Genomic DNA, 20378 nt, shown 5'->3' on the forward strand with positions numbered 1-20378 from the left:
TCGTAACAATTAATTAACAGTGTGGTTAAGTTAGGGATATTTTAAAATCACATTTTAAGAATAGAATTGTAGAAATAGGTGGGGTTTATGACTTTATGGCTGTGGGAACTAGTGACGACCTGAGTGAAGATAGAGTTAGCCATGTTGGAAGACCACCGCATTATTCTTCTGACAACAGCCAAGTGGCTACCCCAAACTGCATGATAACAGTGCCTAAAACTAGTTGATTCATCACTACAGTCATATTCTGTAGCGTATTTGGCTGCTCTAACAAGGCAGGAAAGACAACGGGAAACACCATTGGTGAAACCAATGAGATGAGACTCAAAAACTGTCAGAAAAGCGAATAAACCTTTTTGCCCGTCAAGACCGGAACCCAGACAGCTGTCAGTAATGGGTCTTTTATGATAATTTCATCACTCGTAAATCAAGTCTGATTGAGAGTTTAGCGGTTATATTAACTTGGTGTTAACAACAACACTAAATTAGCTAGCTAGATAGCTTAATCTAGCAATTAGCATGTGTTGCATTTTGGGGAAGCTATTTTTAACCATAAAACTTCACCCTCAAACAAAGAATTACATGCATCTATCATTGCATTTACAGACTAAGGCAAGCCTTCTATTCATAATGTAATGGGTAGATTAATAGCCTAAATTGACTATCCAATGAGCACGTAGTGGCATAGACCTATAGGATATATCAGAGACGTTTCTTTCCTTTGCACAGAAAAAAATGTGGCCTTTTGACAAACATTTAATACAATTTTACTACACTTTATATGTCTGGAGACATTAGCATACTTTTTATATGATTGTAACCTAGGGCTACTCTGCTGACAATGACAACAGATCAATATAAACAAACCTGTCTTGAATGCAACTGTAACGTCTGTCGTTAGAGTGAGACCAAGGCGCAGCGTGGGTTGGGTTCATCATATTTTAATATAAACGGTGAACCAGCAAAAACAATAAACAAGAAGCAACACAATGAACGAACAGTTTCGCAAGCTACTAACAGCAATGCAAAATCAACTTCCCACAAAAGACAGGTAGAAAAAGGGCTACCTTAGTATGGCTCCCAATCAGCGACAACGATATACAGCTGTCCCTGATTGGGAGCCATACCAGGCCAAAACAAAGAAATACAACACATAGATAGGGAACATAGAAATAGAAAATATAGAACATACATCAAAACCCCGAAACACACAAAACAGGGATGCCACGCCCTGACCAAACTACAATAACAAATAACCCCTTTTACTGGTCAGGACGTGACAGCAACCATGTAACAAAGACCTATGTAAAGGGTTCATGGCTAGAAGGACTTTTGTCAAATTAACCTCAAAAGTTATTTTTTGCATTTTAGCTAACCCTAACCCTTTTCCTAACCTTAACCTAAATCTCCTAACCGGCTACTTTAATTATCCTAATCTGCTATGAAAAGTGGAATATGGTGTTCATTTGACAAAACCTTCGAGACATGACCATGAAAAGGGGAGAACCAAATTGTACAATATGAAGTCCATATAGCCTGGAGGAGGACATTATTGTCCAAAATAAGTCCAGTGGAACTGACCCAATGATAATTTGTTGAGAACTTTATTCATAAGAGGGAAAATGTATGGACATTACAGCAAAGACCTCAATGGGATAAGACAACCTGCTGTATTGACTATTGGTTGTTCCAGCCCAACAACATATTTACTCTTTATTTGACACCAAAACAGCTGAATGAATTAAACACAACCAAACAATTAAGAGCCCTGATGGTATAGGTGACCTGAGTAAGTGATAATCTGACATCAGGTGGCTTTTAATTTGTTATGTACTGTAGGTTCACCAGCAGACCTCTATCAAGACACCCATGTTGACTGGATTCCCCCTGTGAAAATGAGCAATGGTGCAGCAGCATCAGTTTCTACTACTTCGTCTTTATCCAGATATGAAAGAAGACATCCCTCAGTTGTACAAGATGGTTGTCATGTGCTGTGGTCAATCTGAATGATTCTGTTGTGCCATTTGAGTAGAGAGCACCTTCACCTTGTCGACATGACACATGTGCCCCTTTTAACTGTATGAATATATAACATGTAATTTAGAACATGTAAAATACTATTGTTTATCTAAACATACTGTACTTTAATAATAGGCTATATTGTTATATGGGTGACATTCAAAGTATACTGCTCAAAAAAATTAAGGGAACACAAACAACACATTCTAGATCTGAATGAAAGAAATAATCTTATTAAATACTTTTTTCTTTACATAGTTGAATGTGCTGACAACAGAATCACACAAAAATAATCAGTGGAAATCCAATTTATCAACCCATGGAGGTGTGGATTTGGAGTCACACTCAAAATGAAATTGGAAAACCACACTACAGGCTGATCCAACTTTCATGTAATGTCCTTAAAACAAGTCAAAATGAGGCTCAGTAGTGTGTGTGGCCTCCACGTGCCTGTATGACCTCCCTACAATGCCTGGGCATGCTCCTGATGAGTTGGCGGATGGTCTCCTGAGGGATCTCCTTCCAGACCTGGACTAAAGCATCCGCCAACTCCTGGACAGTCTGTGGTGCAACGTGGCGTTGGTGGATGGAGCGAGACATGATGTCCCAGATGTGCTCAATTGGATTCAGGTCTGGGGAACGGTCAGTCCATAGCATCAATGCCTTCCTCTTGCAGGAACTGCTGACACACTCCAGCCACATGAGGTCTAGCATTGTCTTGCATTAGGAGGAACCCAGGGCCAACCACACCAGCATATGGTCTCACAAGGGGTCTGAGGATCTCATCTCGGTACCTAATGGCAGTCAGGCTACCTCTGGCGAGCACATGGAGGGCTGTGCGGCCCCCCAAAGAAATGCCACCCCACACCATGACTGACCCACCGCCAAACTGGTCATGCTGGAGGATGTTGCAGGCAGCAGAACGTTCTCCACGGGCGTCTCCAGACTCTGTCACGTCTGTCACGTGCTCAGTGTGAACCTGCTTTCATCTGTGAAGAGCACAGGGCGCCAGTGGCGAATTTGCCAATCTTGGTGTTCTCTGGCAAATGCCAAACGTCCTGCACGGTGTTGGGCTGTAAGCACAACCCCCACCTGTGGACGTCGGGCCCTCATACCACCCTCATGGAGTCTGTTTCTGACCGTTTGAGCAGACACATGCACATTTGTGGCCTGCTGGAGGTCATTTTGCAGGGCTCTGGCAGTGCTCCTCCTGCTCCTCCTTGCACAAAGGCGGAGGTAGCGGTCCTGCTGCTGGGTTGTTGCCCTCCTACGGCCTCCTCCACGTCTCCTGATGTACTGGCCTGTCTCCTGGTAGCGCCTCCATGCTCTGGACACTACGCTGACAGACACAGCAAACCTTCTTGCCACAACTCGCATTGATGTGCCATCCTGGATGAGCTGCACTACCTGAGCCACTTGTGTGGGTTGTAGACTCCGTCTCATGCTACCACTAGAGTGAAAGCACCGCCAGCATTCAAAAGTGACCAAAACATCAGCCAGGAAGCATAGGAACTGAGAAGTGGTCTGTGGTCCCCACCTGCAGAACCACTCCTTTATTGGGGGTGTCTTGCTAATTGCCTATAATTTCCACCTGTTGTCTATTCCATTTGCACAACAGCATGTGACATTTATTGTCAATCAGTGTTGCTTCCTAAGTGGACAGTTTGATTTCACAGAAGTGTGATTGACTTGGAGTTACATTGTGTTGTTTAAGTGTTCCCTTTATTTTTTTGAGCAGTGTATTTTGTGTCTGCTTTTCCTTGCGCCATTGAATAAAATGTATTTCTTATAGCCTAACTTTTCTTTATTTTACAATTCAGACACATTTACATAGAGAATTACATTTTTGTGATGGTTTGCCTTAGACAATCTTCATTATCACAGTGGCACCTCCAAGTGCCACTCAGACCTTCTGGGAGAAAAGTGTCGAGCATTGAACTTGGTAGTAGTTGTGTGTATGTTTTAAGATAAGGATCCCATCATCTCCTGCTTCCAGACATCTCACCACCTAGATTACAAGGGTTGGATTTGCACTAAACAATTAAAAATGTCAGCACAAGGCATGTACAAAATCTAGTATAACGATTAGCCTCATACCTTGTCTTGGGGTATCATTTTTAAATTGAGAACATCTAGCTCAACAAAATGTAAACGATGTGTGAGTTAAGCTATTCTCGGGACAGATGCAGACTGTCAATTGGGTGCCATGCAAATACCCATAAGACTAATGCCATCATACAGTAGGCCAATGGTTCCTAACTCCGGTCCTCAGGTACACCCAATAGTTCAGTTTTACTGAAGCCCCGGACAAACAAACATGATTCAACTTGTGAACTAATCATCAGGCCCTCAATGAGTTGAAGAATTGTGTGTGCTGTTAGGACTACTCAAGTACTAGAGTTGGGAACCACTGCTGTAGGCCTATGGCTACATTGGTGTTGCATACCATAACAAGCTGCAAAATAGGTTCACATGGCTGATATTTGATTGTCACTCTTTTTTTCAGGTACCGTTTGTTCATTTGAGAATACACCACAGAAACAGACAAATTAGAGACATATTCTCTTCCCCTCTTTATAGCACAATTGTGATTTGTGATTAACTAACATTGACAGTAATTCATCACGAAAAACGAGTTTAAACACTTCACTTCAAAGAATGATCACTTTCATATTTCAAAGTATAAAAGTAAGCTAACTCATATGTAAAGGTTGGACATCTTAGTAACAAGTAGGCTATTATTACTAAAGCATAATTTCAGGTGAACAAAAGAAAGTCAATACCAGAGGTGGCGAACCTCCTTCCACTGATCCCTGATCTACTGGGTGAGCAGACTTCTGTTCCAGCCAAGCGATAGCACACTTGATTATCAACTACTTAGTTCTGATATATTGAATCAGGTGTGTTAGTGCTGGGCTGGAACAGAAGCCTGCACACCCTGCAGGGTTGGCCTGCTCCAGTTGTAATAGCTTTATACATATTGATTTTTAAACTGTATTTTTGTTTTAAATTCACTAACATACAGTAGGTCCCCATAATCCTCTTCATCCGCAGACAGTGTTTCACAAGTCTCTGTATCTGAGAACAGAAAACATTACAAAGAATCAGGCTGCATTATACTCAAATTAGACAGCAATGAATATTATGTTGTAATATACAGTGCATTTGGGAATGAATTCAGACCCCTTTTTCCACATTTTGTTGCATTAGAGCACAATTCTAAAATTGATTAAATCATGTTTTCCCCTCAATCTACACACAATACTCCATAATGACTAAGCGAAAACAGGTTTAGAAATGTTTGCAAATGTATAAATAAAAAAACAGAAGTACCTTATTTGCATAAGTATTTAGACCCTTTGCTATGAGACTCAAAATTGAGGTCAGGTGCATCCTGTTTCCATTGATCATCCTTGAGATGTTTCTACAACTTGGAGTCCACCTGTGGTAAATTCAATTGATTGGCTATTACTTTGAAAAGGCACACACACCCGTCTATATAAAAGGTCCCACAGTTGACAGTGCGTGTCAGAGCAACAACCAAGCCACGAGGTCGAAGGAATTGTCTGCAGAGCTCCGAAACAGGATTCTGTTGAAGCACAGATCTGGAGAATTGTACGAAAACATTTCTTTAGCATTGAAGGTCCCCAAGAACACAGTGGCCTCCATCATTCTTAAAATGGAGGCCAAGACTCTTCCTAGAGCTGGCCGCCCCGCCAAACAGAGCAATCGGGGGAGATAGTGACCAATGAGTTCTTGGTTACCTGACAGAGCTCTGTGGGGATGGCAGAACCTTCCAGAAGGACAACCATCACCGCAGCACTCCACCAATCAGGCCTTTATGGCAGTGGCCAGATAGAAGCCACTCCTTAGTAAAAGGCACATGACAGCCCACGTGGAGCTTGCCAAAAGGCACCTAATGGACTCTCACAGCAGAAACAAGATACTCTGGTCTGAAACCAAGATTGAACTCTCTGGCCAAGCGTCACGTCTGGAGGAAACCTGGCACCATCCCTACGGTGAAAGATGGTGGAGGCAACATCATACTGTGGGGATGTTTTTCAGCGGCAGTGACTGGGAGACTAGTCAGGATCGAGGGAAATATGAACGGAGCAAAGAGAGATCCTTGATGAAAACCTGCTCCAAAGCGCTCAGGATCTCAGACTGGGAAAAAGGTTCACCTTACAACAGGACAACAACCCTAAGCACACAGCCAAGACAGGAATGGCTTCGGGACTAGTCTCAATGTCCTTGAGTGGCCCAGTCAGAGCCCAGACTTTAACCAGACCTAACATCTTTGGAGAGACCTGAAAATAGCTGTGGAGCGAGGCTCCCCATCCAACCTGACAGAGCTTGAGAGGATTTGCAGAGAAGAAATGGGAGAAACCCCCCAAAATACAGGTGTGCCAAGTTTGTAGCATCATACACAAGAAGACTTAAGGCTGTAATCGCTGCCAAAAGGTACTTCAACAAATTACTGAGTAAAAGGTTTGAATACGTGATATTTCAGCTTTTTTATTTTTTGCAAAAATTTGATTTTTTGCTTTGGGATTATGGGGTATTGTGAGTACACTGATGAGTGAAAAGAAAAAAGCCTGTAACGTAACATAATGTGGAAAAAGTAAAGTGGTCTGAATACTTTCCGAATGCACTACATATGTATCAGTGTAGATTCCGTCCCTCTCTTCGCCCCAACCTGGGCTCGAACCAGGGACCCTTGCACACATCAACAACTGACACCCACGAAGCATCATTACCCATCGCGCCACAAAAGCCACGGCTCTTGCAACGCAAGGGGAAACCCTACTTCAAGTCTCAGAGCGAGTGACGTCACTGATTGAAACGCTATTAGCGCGCACCACCGCTAACTAACTAGCCATTTCACATCGGTTACACATACAGTTGAAGTCGGAAGTTTACATACACCTTAGCCAAATACATTTAAACTCAGTTTCACAATTCCGTACATTTAATCCTAGTAAAAATTCCCTGTCTTAGGTCTGTTAGGATCACCATTTTATTTTAAGAATGTGAAATGTCAGAATGACAGTAGAGAGAATGATTTATTTCAGCTTTTATACTTTTCATCACATTCCCAGTGGGTCAGAAGTTTACATACACTCAATTAGTATTTGGTACCATTGCCTTTAAAATTGTGTAACTTGGGTCAAACGTTTTGGGTAGCCTTCCACAAGCTTCCCACAAGAAGTTGGGTCAATGTTGGCCCATTCCTCCTGACAGAGCTGGTGTAACCAAGTCAGGTTTGTAGGCCTCCTTGCTCACACACACTTTTTCAGTTCTGCCCACAAATGTTTTATAGGTTGAGGTCAGGGCTTTGTGATGGCCACTCCAATAGCTTGACTGTTGTCGTCCTTAAGCCATTTTGCCACAACTTTGGAAGTGTGCTTGAGGTCATTGTCCATTTGGAAGACCCGTTTGCGACCAAGCTTTAACTTCCTGACTGATGTCTTGAGATGTTCCTTCAATATATCCACATAATTTTCCTCCCTCATGATGCCATCTATGTTGGGAAGTGCACCAGTCCCTCCTGCAGCAAAGCACCCCCACAACATGATGCTGCCACCCCCGTGCCTTATGGTTGGGATGGTGTTCTTCGGCTTGCAAGCCTCCCCTTTTTCCCTCCAAAAATAATGATGGTCATTACGGCCAAACAGTTCTATTTTTGTCTCATCAGACCAGAGGACATTTCTCCAAAAAGTACGATCTTTGTCCCCATGTGCAGTTGTAAAACGTAGTCTGGCTTTTTTTATGGCGGTTTTGGAACAGTGGCTTCTTCCTTGCTGAGCGGCCTTTCAGATTATGTCGATATAGGACTCGTTTTTACATTGGAAATAGACACTTTTGTCCCCGTTTCCTCCAGCATCTTCACAAGGTCCTTTGCTGTTGTTCTGGGATTGATTTGTACTTTCTGCACCAAAGTGCGTTCATCTCTAGGAAACAGAACGCGTCTCCATGCTGAGAGGTATGAAGGCTGCATGGTCCCATGGTGTTTATACTTGCGTATTATTGGTTGTACAGATGAACGTGGTACCTTCAGGCGTTTGGAAATTGCTCCCAAGGATGAACCAGACTTGTGGAGGTCTACAATTTTTTATGAGGTCTTGGCTGATTTCTTTTGATTTTCCAATGATGTCAAGCAAAGAGGCGCTGAGTTTGAAGGTAGGCCTTGAAACATATCCACAGGTACACATCCAATTGACTCAAACGATGTCAATTAGCCTATCAGAAGCTTCTAAAGCCATGACATCATTTTCTGGAATTTTCCACACTGTTTAAAAGGCACAGTCAACTTAGTGTATGTAAACTTCTGACCCACTGGAATTGTGATACAGGGAATTATAAGTGAAATAATCTGTCTGTAAACAATTGTTGGAAAAATGACTTGTGTCATGCACAAAGTAGATGTCCTATCCGACTTGCCAAAACTATAGTTTGTTAACAAGACATTTTTGGAGCGGGAAAAAGTTTAATGACTCCAACTTAAGTGTATGTAAACTTCCGACTGCAACTATATACACACACAAGTTTTGGGTCACTTAGAAATGTCTTTATTTTTGAAAGAAAAGCACATTTCTTGTCCATTAAAATAACATCAAATTGATCCGAATTACAGTGTTAACATTGTTAATGTTGTAAATGACTATTGTAGCTGGAAACGGCAGATTTTTTATGGAATATCTACATAGGCGTGCAGAGGGCCATTATCAGCAACTATCACTCCTGTGTTCCAATGGCAAGTTGTGTTAGCTAATCCACGTTTATCATAAAAGGCTAATTGATCATTAGAAAACCCTTTTGCAATTATGTTAGCACAGCTGAAAAATATTTTTCTGATTATAGAAGCAATAAAACTGGCCTTCTTTAGACTAGTTGAGTATCTGGAGCATCAGCATTTATGTGTTCGATTACAGGCTCAAAATGGCCAGAAACAAAGAACTTTCTTCTGAAACTTGTCAGTCTTTTCTTCTTCTGAGAAATGAGGGCTATTCCATGCGAGAAATTGCCAAGAAACTGAAGATCTTGGACAACGCCTCACAAGTCCTCAACTGTCAGCTTCATTAAATAGTACCCGCAAAACACCAGTCTCAACGTCAACAGCGAAGATGCGACTCCGAGATGCTTGCCTTCTAGGCAGGATTCCTCTGTCCAGTGTCTGTGTTCTTTTGCCAATCTTTTCTTTTTATTGGCCAGTCTGAGATATGGCTTTTTCTTTGCAACTCTGCCTAAGAGGCCAGCATCCCGGAGTCACCTCTTCGCTGTTCTAGAGTTAGAAATTCCTAAGCGGAAATTACTCCGACTTGATTTGCCCTAACGAAAAATGGATATACCCCTACAAAAATATCCTTTGATTATAATCCACGTTTCCTGTTGCTGCAGGATTATTTTCCTGCTGTAGCAAACTGGCTCAATTTAAGATCCTACATCTGTAATGGTATTCATGATGTAAGCAGATTAATTATCTTTGGCTGGACCCTAATGTATGATGAGCTATTCCTAATTCTAGTACACTAAGGGCTAGATTGTAACAGATCCGTGCTAGCAACATCTGCATAGCGGTTGTTTTGGCGGTGTCAGAACTGCATTAGAGCTGTCAAAATCACACGCGACTCCTTGCGTTACCTTGTCACGGACACTGCGATTGGATGAAATGAAACCACGCCCAACTTTATATCTGACAAATTCCATGCAGCCCCATTAGAAGTTCATGCGACCGTGAAACAAGTTCCAACACTCTAATGCGTGATGTTCTATTGTCTACACCTCAGAAAGTAAAACTCACCCCTTGACTTTTTCAACAGTTTGTTGTGTTACAAAGTGGGAGTGAAATGCATTTAATTGTAATTTTTTGACTACACAAAATACTTTAATGTCAAAGTGGAAGAAATATTATATGCAAAATGAAACACTAATACTGTATGTATCCGGATTATGTATCCAACCCAGAGTCAATACATGTAATAATGACCTTTGGCAGCGATTACGGCTGTGAGTGTTTCTGGGTAAATCACTAAGAGCTTTCCACACATGGATTGTGCAACATTTGACCATTATTCTTTTCAGAATTCTTCAAGCTCTGTCAAATTGGTTGTTGATCATTTGTAGACAACCATTCAGGTCTTGGCATAGATTTACAAGCAGATTTAAGTCAAAACTGTAACTCGGCCACTCAGTCACATTCACTCTCTTCTTGGTAAGCAACTCCAATGAAGATTAGGCCGTGTGTTCTAGGTTATTGTCCTGCTGAAACAGTGGAGGCCGCTGAGGTGAGGACGGCTCATAATAATGGCTGGAATGGAGCGAATACAGTCGACAGCGGTCCAATCCCTGTACCTTTTGTTAAATATAAGACTGTTCTGTCCCTGATGTTTTTCCTGGAGAGAAGTGGCTTCTTTGCTGCCCTTCTTGACACCAGGCCATCCTCCAAAAGTCTTCGCCTCACTGTGCGTGCAGATGCACTCACACCTGCCTGCTGCCATTCCTGAGCAAGCTCTGTACTGGTGGTGCCCCGATCCCACAACTGAATCAACTTTAGGAGACGGTCCTAGTGCTTGCTGGACTTTCTTGGGCGCCCTGAAGCCGTCTTCACAACAGTTGAACCACTCTTCTTGAAGTTCTTGATGATCCGATAAATGGTTGATTTAGGTGCAATCTTACTGGCAGCAATATCCTTGCCTGTGAAGCCCTTTTTGTGCAAAGCAATGATGACGGCACGTGTTTCCTTGCAGTTAACCATGATTGGCAGAGGAAGAACAATGATTCCAAGCACCACCCTCCTTTTGAAGCGTCCAGTCTGTTATTCGAACTCAATCTGCATGACAGAGTGATCTCCAGCCTTGTACTCGTCAACACTCACACCTGTGTTAACGAGAGAATCACCGACATGATGTCAGCTGGTCCTTTTGTGGCAGGGTTAAAATGCAGTGGAAATGTTTTAGGGGATTCAGTTCATTTGCATGGCAAAGAGGGACTTTGCATTATTTTGCAATTCATCTGATCATTCTGGAGTATATGCAAATTGCCATCATACAAACTGAGGCAGCAGACATTGAAAATTAATATTTGTGTCATTCTCAAAACTTTTGGTCACGACCGTAGAATGACATCAAACCATGTGGTTGTATTTGATTCCATTCCACTCCAGCCATTACCATGAGCCCTGTCCTCCTCAATTAAGGTGCCACCAACCTCCTGTGTGCTGAAAGGTGAATTCTCCCAGTGTGTGCTGGAAAGCAGACTGAACTGGACCAGGTTTTCCTCTTGGATTTTGCAGGTGCTTGGCTCCATTCCATTTAATGTTGAAAAACTCCCAAGTCACTATCGATTACAACGATTACAAGCATACCCATACATGACGCAGCCACCACTATCCTTGAAAATATAAAGAGTGGTACTAGGTAATGTGTTGTATTGGGTTTGCCTCAAACATAACACTTATAATTTTCAGGACAAAAGGTTAATTGCATTGCCACATTTTTTTGCAGTATTACTTTAGTGCCTTGTTGCAAACAGCATGCATGTTTTGGAATATTTGTATTATGTGCAGGCTTCCTTCTTTTCACTCTAAATTAGGTTAGTGTTGTGGAATAACTACAATGTTGTTAATCCATCCTCAGATTTCTCCTTTCACAGCCATCATTGTATGTAACTGTTTTAAAGTCACCTTTGGCCTCATGGTAAAATCCCTGAGCGTTTTTCCTCCTCTCCGGCAACGGAGTTAGGAAGGACGCCTGTATCTTTGTAGTGCCTGGGTGTATTGATACACCATCCAAAGTGTTGTCAATAACTTAATTTGTAAAAATGTGTGTAGGCCAGTGACAAAAACAATTCGGAATTTCATACATTTTTAATTCAGGCTGGAAAACAACAATGTGGAAAAAGGGATGTGAATACTTTCTGAAAACACTTTAACCCCCCCCCACACACACACATCTAAAATTAACATGAAAACATGGCTGCCATTATTTCTATCAAAGATAGAACCTACACTTTATATCACCGTTTGAACTTCTAACATGGAAGCGATAATAAGAAAGGGAGTGGTTGGTGACACACAAGAGTAGCCACTCACCGATTTGTCAGCTCATACCACAGCTATACCTCCAAACCATCCGCATACATGTTAACGCTCGATCTGATAGAATCAGATGCACTAGGGTGCCATGTGGGACATAGCCTCTGAGAGGGATAAGACACAGGGAGAGACATGCATTACTCTTCTCTGTCATATGTTTACTATGCCAAGGTCTTGGACAGCAGCATGTTAGTCAGCTAAACATCCGCTGCGCATGCAGTCGCTAGCACAAAAAAATCTCTGCATTGTCTACTACCAGTGGCAGAGGTTGTTTCCAATGATGATGTTGTGTCCTGTTGTGCTGATGCATTCTAAGAGCTTACCCCAGTAGAAATTGAGCATATGGAGTGGACACAGTTCTTGATTCTATGATAGTTGGCAAGAACAGTTAGCTTCTCTAATTCATTTTTTTTAAATCATTTGAATCTAAAACTATCAATCAATTCACCTCAATGGTCAGTTCTGTGAACAGAAGGAATTACAGTAAAAACCATATAAAGTCCTAGAAATGTCCAAAATCCCTTCAGACCACAGTAATTTGACTGGATCACTCATGGGTATACACTCAACGTTTTAGTGATTATATTTCTATGGTGAAAACACCCAAATGAAAACCAAGGGGATCTGACCCAAGGCATCTGTCTGAATTAAACTGGAGTAACAAGCAGACATACTCTGTGTACAGTATCCATTTTGGATTGCACTCTGCATTCACATTAACTCAATAGTAGGCTTGTTCAGTAGTTATCCCACATTTTCCATTCATGTTGTTTTCTGTTACCTCTAGTATTTGTGTGTCCTGCATTTCAACAAATGTCCCTTTATCTACAGCCTACAATAATAGGATCAGGGAGTTTAACTTGTCAGACATGTTAAACCCCGGGCCTATGTGCCTTCTAATGCCTTTGGGATTTAACTGGTCGTCATATTGGCAAGTGGAAAACTAAAAGTAGCCTATACCTCCCCACTCATCTCAATGTCTTCTGACATCGTGACCCCTGACCCTTGATACCGTCTTACATGAGATGTGCTCAATAAGTTCATTAAAGGAATAGACCAGCCCTAAGTTGGGGTCGGTCAATTCCATTTCAGTCAATGGAATTGACCCCAACCCTGAACTAGCCAGATGGTCACCATGGAAAATATGCACAAAACTTCCAAAGGGGCTCTCTACCAAAGTATGATGGCATGCATAATGGCACTACAGCTACTTTGACAAATCGAGGTATTCAAAAGGATACAAGAAGTATTCAATACACTGTAGAAAAACCCTACCCGTGTTCCACTGCTTCTATCAATCCCAACAATCAGATGAACCGTTCTGTCATATTTAAATCCACAGATGGCTCTGAATGTTGATATTGTGCTGATAAGCAACAAAAACAGAGTCAACCACAGAGGAAAAATAAAGAGGACACAAGAGACGTAGTGTCGAGAGAGAAGAAACAAAAGTTTGTCACATTGAAATTATTCTTAAAAATTGTCATGAGGCATTGGATTTTGACAGTATCTCACAAAATACATATGCAGTTTCAACAGCATCCTCTGTTACTCTTGTACAACCACATGCACTCAGAAATTATTCAGGCCCCTTCGACTTTATCAAAATGTTGTTACATTACAGGCTTATTCTGAAATTAATTAAATAAATACAAACTCTTCAACCTACACAAAAATACCCCATAATGACAAAGCGAAAACAGGTTTTTACAATTTTTTGCAAATGTATAAAAAACAGAAATACCTAATTTACATAAGTATTCAGACCCTTTGCTATTACACTCGAAATTGAGCTCAGGTGCATCTAGTTTCCATTGATCATCCTTCATTCTTAAATGGAAGAAGTTTGGAACCACCAACACTTTTCCTAGAGCTGACTGCCCGGCCAAACTGAGCAATCGGGGCAAAAAGGCCTTGGTCAGGGAGGTGACCAAGAACCCAATGGTCACTCTGACAGCGCTCCAGAGTTCCTCTGGAGATGGGAGAACCTTCCAGAAGGACAACCATCTCTGCAGCACTCCACCAATCAGGCCTTTATGGTAGAGTGGCTAGACGGAAGCCACTCCTCAGTAAAGACACACGACACGACAGCCTGCTTGGAGTTTGCCAAAAGGCAACTAAAGGACTCTCAGACTCTGCATTGTGTCCCGCCACCCACCACCCCCTCTTTTACACTACTGCTACTCTCCGTTTATCATATATGCATAGTCACTTTAACCATACCTACATGTACATACTAAGTCAATTAGCCTGACTAACCAGTGCCTGTATATAGCCTCGCTACTGTATATAGCCTCGCTACTGTTATTTTTCACTGTCTTTACTTATCTATTGTTCACCTAATACCTATTTTTTACTTAAAAATTGCACTGTTGGTTAGGGCCTGTAAGTAAGCATTTCACTGGCAAGTCTACACCTGTTGTATTCGGCGCAAGTGACAAATAAACTTTGATTTAATATTTATAATACATAAATGACTTATGTGCTGGTGTTTAACTCGCTGATTTAAAAAAGAAAGCATGAGAGCAAGAGCGCGCGAGAGAGAAATTCACACCTACACTTCCATTATTAGATTCAGATGACTGTTTTACCGAATGACTCTGATGTCTTTATAAAGATAAAGCCTATATTTGTCCAAACAACTGGGATGATTGTGCGGACATTTTCCCCTTAACACATTTTGAAGTAAAAGTTGTTGTTTACTTCAAAATGTGTTGTATGTATATATATATATTTCTACATCATTATGAAAAAAAAGAAAGGTTTTCTTAAGTCAATCAAAAACCTGTTCAAAAGCCTCTAATGCACATCAAACATTTCACTTGCTTGGATTTTTTTGTTTGTGCTGCTGTATATTCTTACCATATATATGTGCTGCTGTATATTGTTGGAACAGATTATGTGCTTCAAATATTCTTACCATATATTTGTGCTGCTGTATATTCTTGGAACAGATTAAGTGGTTCCAGTGAGTTGCTACATATTTACCTTGGCTTATTGGCTCACAGGAGCTTGGTATGTTTACAGTGACTAAGTTTAAGGCATATTGTATCCTTACATGATAATGTCCCGTGTGGCTCAGTTGGTAGAGCATGGCACTTGCAACGCTAGGGCTGTGGGTTTGATTTCCACGAGGGGACCAGTACGAACAAATACGAAAATGTATGCACTCACTACTGTAAGTCGCTCTGGATAAGTGTGTCTGCTAAATGACTAAAATGTAATGTAAATAACATTTGTAGGCCTATACATATTGTACATGTTTTGTTCATTAATGATGTGATATGTTATCCAGACATACTGTATATTCAATTCTTAAAGAGTGATAGCCATCTATTTGCACCATGTCAAGTTAGCCTATTCTATGCATTCCTCAAGGGTGCCCATTGTGCTTTTCATAGCCTATCTATTTCAGTCTCTGATTTGATCCTACATCTAACAATACATGATGTGTATTTCCAAATGTGCTCTTATATAGTCTTAACCACAGTCGACTTACCTTGCTGGATTCACTTTTTTACAAAGCCCGTTAAGCAATGATTACAACCCTTGACAGTCTGTGGATAGAAATGTGCTCATATTGTGCTACTCCTGTTGGGTGCCACTGTGCACCGGTGTTCCATCTGTAGGCCTAGTGGCTAGAGCTGTGGTGCCAGTGTGGCTAAGTTCACATTCAAACAGAGATTCTTCCCCCTCGCCCAACTGTCTCATCCGGAGGTGAATCGACCCGTATGTTTTCCTGGGTTGGAAAAATGTCCTCTGGTGGTACAGCTCACCTTTGCATATGGACACCATTAGCACGATGGACAAGAGCATTCCCCCTAGAGTTAACAGTCCCAGGCCTGCTATGATACACTTGTCGAGGTGCGAGCCCAGTTGTGTGTAGTACATCTCCAGTTTCTCCATCTGACGGGCTGACACCAGATCTGGGTTGACCTTTGCCTCTCGGGGAATGGTGTAGGCAATGACCACCAGTACAATTCCACTCACCAAGAACACCATGGCAAATATGAACCCGTAGTCGAGTGAAAGGTTTTTAAAGTCAGTCTCATGTCCCTCCTCAGAGCGGTGTGACAGCTCATCTCGCTGGAAAGGCTGGGGTTGTAACTGATAGCCCCTGTCATTAGATGTGGACCGATGAATCCTCAAGCTGTCTGCTCCCTGGTGACTGAACCTCGTCTCGTGCTCCTCGTCCTGATATGACGTGTTCTCGATTCCAGTGCTAGCTACTGTCCAAGGTCTTGACTGGGTACCTTTTCGCGGAGTTGTAGTGACCTCGCAGGCAGCGGGCTTGTCGCCATCCCCCAATTCACAGAGCTCTACGGCATTCAAAGACTCCATCGAAATTCAGTCGATCTGCTCATGTCATGATTCGGCCACCCTTCCTTATTTTGCCAAACACCTGCAGGAATATTTTAAATTATGAAATAGCATTACCAAGCTGCATAGGTATCATGCATGCGGTGCCTGCCGCTCAAATTTGATTAGTCCGCAATATTTTGTGAAATATAAATGCAATTTAAATCTAATTTTAAGCCATATATATCTTTATTCAAATGCGATAAAATAACATGTAGCCATAACGAAACAACAATTAATTCAAATAAAAGCGTTGAAGTGTGTCAACCTTGGTCATGGAGTGAGACATCCAACTAGTACATGAAGTTCTGAGGACCTTAAGTGGGAATTTCAGCACAATGTTTCCTCATGATTAAAGTAATGATCTCAAATTGTTTGGAGAACATTTAGAAACAACGTTCTTCTGTAGGAATTTCAGTACTTCGGCATAACATTTTCAGCAGGGTTCCTCATGGTTCTATTTAAAGTCACGTTCTCAGAAAATTAAGAAAAGTTTCCATAAAAACCACAAGAAAACATTTGAATGTTATAAGAATGTTATTTAAAAACATATACATTCCATTCTCAGTGTCAACAAAACTCTCTATCCTGTTAAGTGTGTTCAGGTGTGCTGGCCAGGCCCACTAATTAGCCACACCTGATTTTAATGAGCACTTTTTTCCTTTGAAATGGGGTCTGTTTTAATAGACTAAAATGAACAGCTTTGTATGAGTTACAAAAATATGGCATGCTAGCTCCATCCTGGTGGCTCAGTGGATTAATTCCATGGATAGAGGACATAAGATCATAGCTTTCAATCTCACTGACTCTGTGCCACAATAAATAAGTGTTTGCATGATTAATTCTAAGCAAATTAATTTCTATCTGTGCTTGGAGTTAAACTAGCAGTGTTATTAAAAGTCTTATCAAAATATGTTCTCAGATTCATATAGAGGCTATCCTTATATTGACATTATGAATCTTAAACACTTCACTCAAGTCACTGATTGTAGGCTATTTATGGGAATGAATGCATCCCTCCCACCCTCTAACCTAGAAGGAAGACCATGTAGTGCGACTGGTAACACAGCTGTTCCGATTATCATTAAACTGGGTGGAGAGAGTCAGGGCTTCAAGAAACGTTGATATGTTAACAAGAACAGCCTTTTCATTATCAGCTCAGCCTACAATTAGCAGATTATCTACAAGTTAGATAAGGTCTAGCTGTGACAATATATGCTACATATACCTAGAACAGTGGGCTACTGACACATTTTTACATGATTTACATTTCATGAAATACCTTCTGTTTCAGCCCATGATAGCAGTTTAATTGCCTTTAAAAACAGCGCAAAATCAACCCTGGCATGACCTTGATTCCCATCACAAAAACGTAGCCTATGTATTGGATTAAATTAGGTATTTTGAGCGATAGCATATCGCCTATCTATATCTAAGTATCAATCAATTGAGGACTATTCAACAAGAACCGCATACCCTACAATAATATTATAACAAACATCCTATCCAAAAAAAAGACAGCCTACTCTATTGATATATCAATATTAAACACAAAAATGGACCTACCCCCAAGCGTTGACGCTCCAGTGATAAGATGTTGTAGTGTAAAGATGCCGGTTGTTTCGAGGGGGACCGAAAGACCTCGAGAGCAACTGGCCATGCGCAAACAAACGGTGCTGTGAAATTGGTGGTTGAAAGGGAGCGCATCGCTTCAGCTGGTTGTGGAGCTGCCAGTAATGACAATAAAAACGTAACTTGCACTATGGGGGGTGATATGTGCCAGAATTAAGCCTAGTCAACCATACTACCACATAGCTGTCCATTGAACTTCTGACTGACTTGACATGATACCAACGCCTTACTAACATCTGCGTGCAACTAACATGCATAGTTTATATTAATTAAATCTCAACCATAATGTTAGAAATTTACAGTTTTTCCCGTGCGAGCCGACATTGCGAAGTAGCCACCTTGAGCTATAGTGTAGCCTACGGCTTGTGTATTTCCTGTTATCGCTATCCTGTTATCGCTAATTGCCTAGAAAAGATTATGTCCAATCTATAGGTAATCTGTCTAACACCTTATGGTATATTATTTTATGTCGCTGTATACCGATCTAAATGTTGTTAGCCAATCACAGACTCTGTTGTTACCAGTTCCCAGTAACCTACATCAGACAACCAATAAGAGTTGTATCCATGGCTTTCAGTCAAATAGAGGAGTTCATAGGTGTTCCCAGAGGGTCCATGTGTAACTGTGTAGGTTCCGTCCCTCTCTTCGCCCCAACCCGGGCTCGAACCAGGGACCCTTGCACACATCAACAACTGACACCCCACGAAGCATCGTTACCCATCGCGCCACAAAAGCCGCGGCCCTTGCAACGCAAGGGGCAACCCTACTTCAAGTCTCAGAGCGAGTGACGTCACCGATTTAAACGCTATTAGCGCGCACCACCGCTAACTAACTAGCCATTTCACATCGGTTACACTCACCCCCCCTTTGACCTCCTCCTTTTCCGCAGCAACCAACAATCCGGGTCAACAGCATCAATGTAACTGTGTAGGTTCCGTCCCTCTCTTCGCCCCAACCTGGGCTCGAACCAGGGACCCTTGCACACATCAACAACTGACACCCACCGAAGCATCGTTACCCATCGCGCCACAAGAGCCACGTCCCTTGCAACGCAAGGGGCAACCCTACTTCAAGTCTCAGAGCGAGTGACGTCACCGATTGAAACGCTATTAGCGCGCACCACCGCTAATTAACTAGCCATTTCACATCGGTTACACATGCTATTCAGGATTGTTGGGATATCCCTTCCTCAATCAACTATACATGTAATATGGTTAAGTTCAGTGTTAGTTAAGGGTTCTAGTTTAGCGTTAAGGGTTATAGTTTAGGGTTTAGCATTCAGGGTAGGGACATCCAAAGGAATCTGGATTGCAGTGACCATTCATAGAGTGAGAGAAGGGCACGTTATTTGAGAGCTCGGTGGCGACACAGACATTCTTTTTTTTTTTTTTTTTTACAAGAGGCAGAAGCGATTTTCGAGAGTGTCTGCCCCAGATAATTATTTTCAACGTCTCTAAGGAAACTATCAAGATCTCCCTGATCCGATTGAGTAGTAAGTAGGCTATATTTAAGTTGTGATATCGATAGGAAATATTTAGGCCTACTGTGTTGATATGTAGGCCTACTGTGTTGATAAGGCAAATTTGGATAATTTGAAAGTTATTTTTGGTGAAAACGAGTTGATAACATATTGTCGATAGGGGAGTAGGCTAGTGTACAATAATAATGCAATTTGATGTGACAGTATTATTTATTTAATGGATTAATTCAATTGTAAAAGAAAATATGTGGCCTGTTTCAGGAAACTAGGCGTATGTCACAGGTCACTACTTCACAGGAGAGCTGTTTGAAAGTATGTTTTTTTAAATCAAAATGAGCGTAGTTGGTTTAGCCACAGAAAAAGATGGCAACCTTCCCGCTAGCCATGATTGGCTGAAATAATGAGTGGGCTGGACATGCCCAGAGATGAGTTTGGATTGGCCTGCCATATAGCACCCATTTTTCTATTTGAGCTGGTCTGTGTGTCTAGGTAATCCTGTCTAACGCAGCTTTTTTATGTATCACATAGTACAATTGAATAAGTCTAATGTCAAGTTAGAGTGTACTGTTAGCTAGCTAACGTTACGTGTATGCTCTCCACATTCTGGAGGACCGAGTTTTTAAGTCAGTGAAATTCGAGTATGATGGCTAAGGAGATGGAGAAAAAACCTGTTTCCGGATTACATCTTCAAACTAAGGGCAACCATGGCATCCGACAGGAGACGCGTCCATCCATGATGTATATGGGTAAGAAAGTCTAGCGAGTTACATTTTCAGATATTACATGTTTAAAATT

The 20378-nt window shown here is 41.6% G+C and overlaps 1 protein-coding gene across 2 annotated transcripts; it reads right to left on the reverse strand.

Moving 5' to 3' along the window:
• Nucleotides 1–3647: 3647 nt before the first annotated feature.
• Nucleotides 3648–18749, reverse strand: tmem74b (transmembrane protein 74B). Of its 2 annotated transcripts, XR_001319588.2 has the most exons (3): nucleotides 18038–18749; nucleotides 15612–16514; nucleotides 3648–5097 (listed from the first exon to the last, which is right to left on the reverse strand). XR_001319588.2 is itself a non-coding variant. In XM_014131626.2 (2 exons), exon 2 carries the CDS (start codon nucleotides 16451–16453, stop codon nucleotides 15698–15700), a length of 756 nt encoding a protein of 251 aa, XP_013987101.1. In that variant the 5' UTR covers nucleotides 16454–16514; nucleotides 18038–18749; the 3' UTR covers nucleotides 14499–15697. The 2 variants fall into 2 exon arrangements, 1 of the variants encoding a protein (XP_013987101.1); XM_014131626.2 differs by lacking the exon at nucleotides 3648–5097 and having other exon boundaries at nucleotides 14499–16514.
• Nucleotides 18750–20378: the final 1629 nt, after the last annotated feature.

The sequence above is a fragment of the Salmo salar genome, chromosome ssa12 (assembly GCF_905237065.1).
Source record: "Salmo salar chromosome ssa12, Ssal_v3.1, whole genome shotgun sequence".
Taxonomy (NCBI): domain Eukaryota; kingdom Metazoa; phylum Chordata; class Actinopteri; order Salmoniformes; family Salmonidae; genus Salmo; species Salmo salar.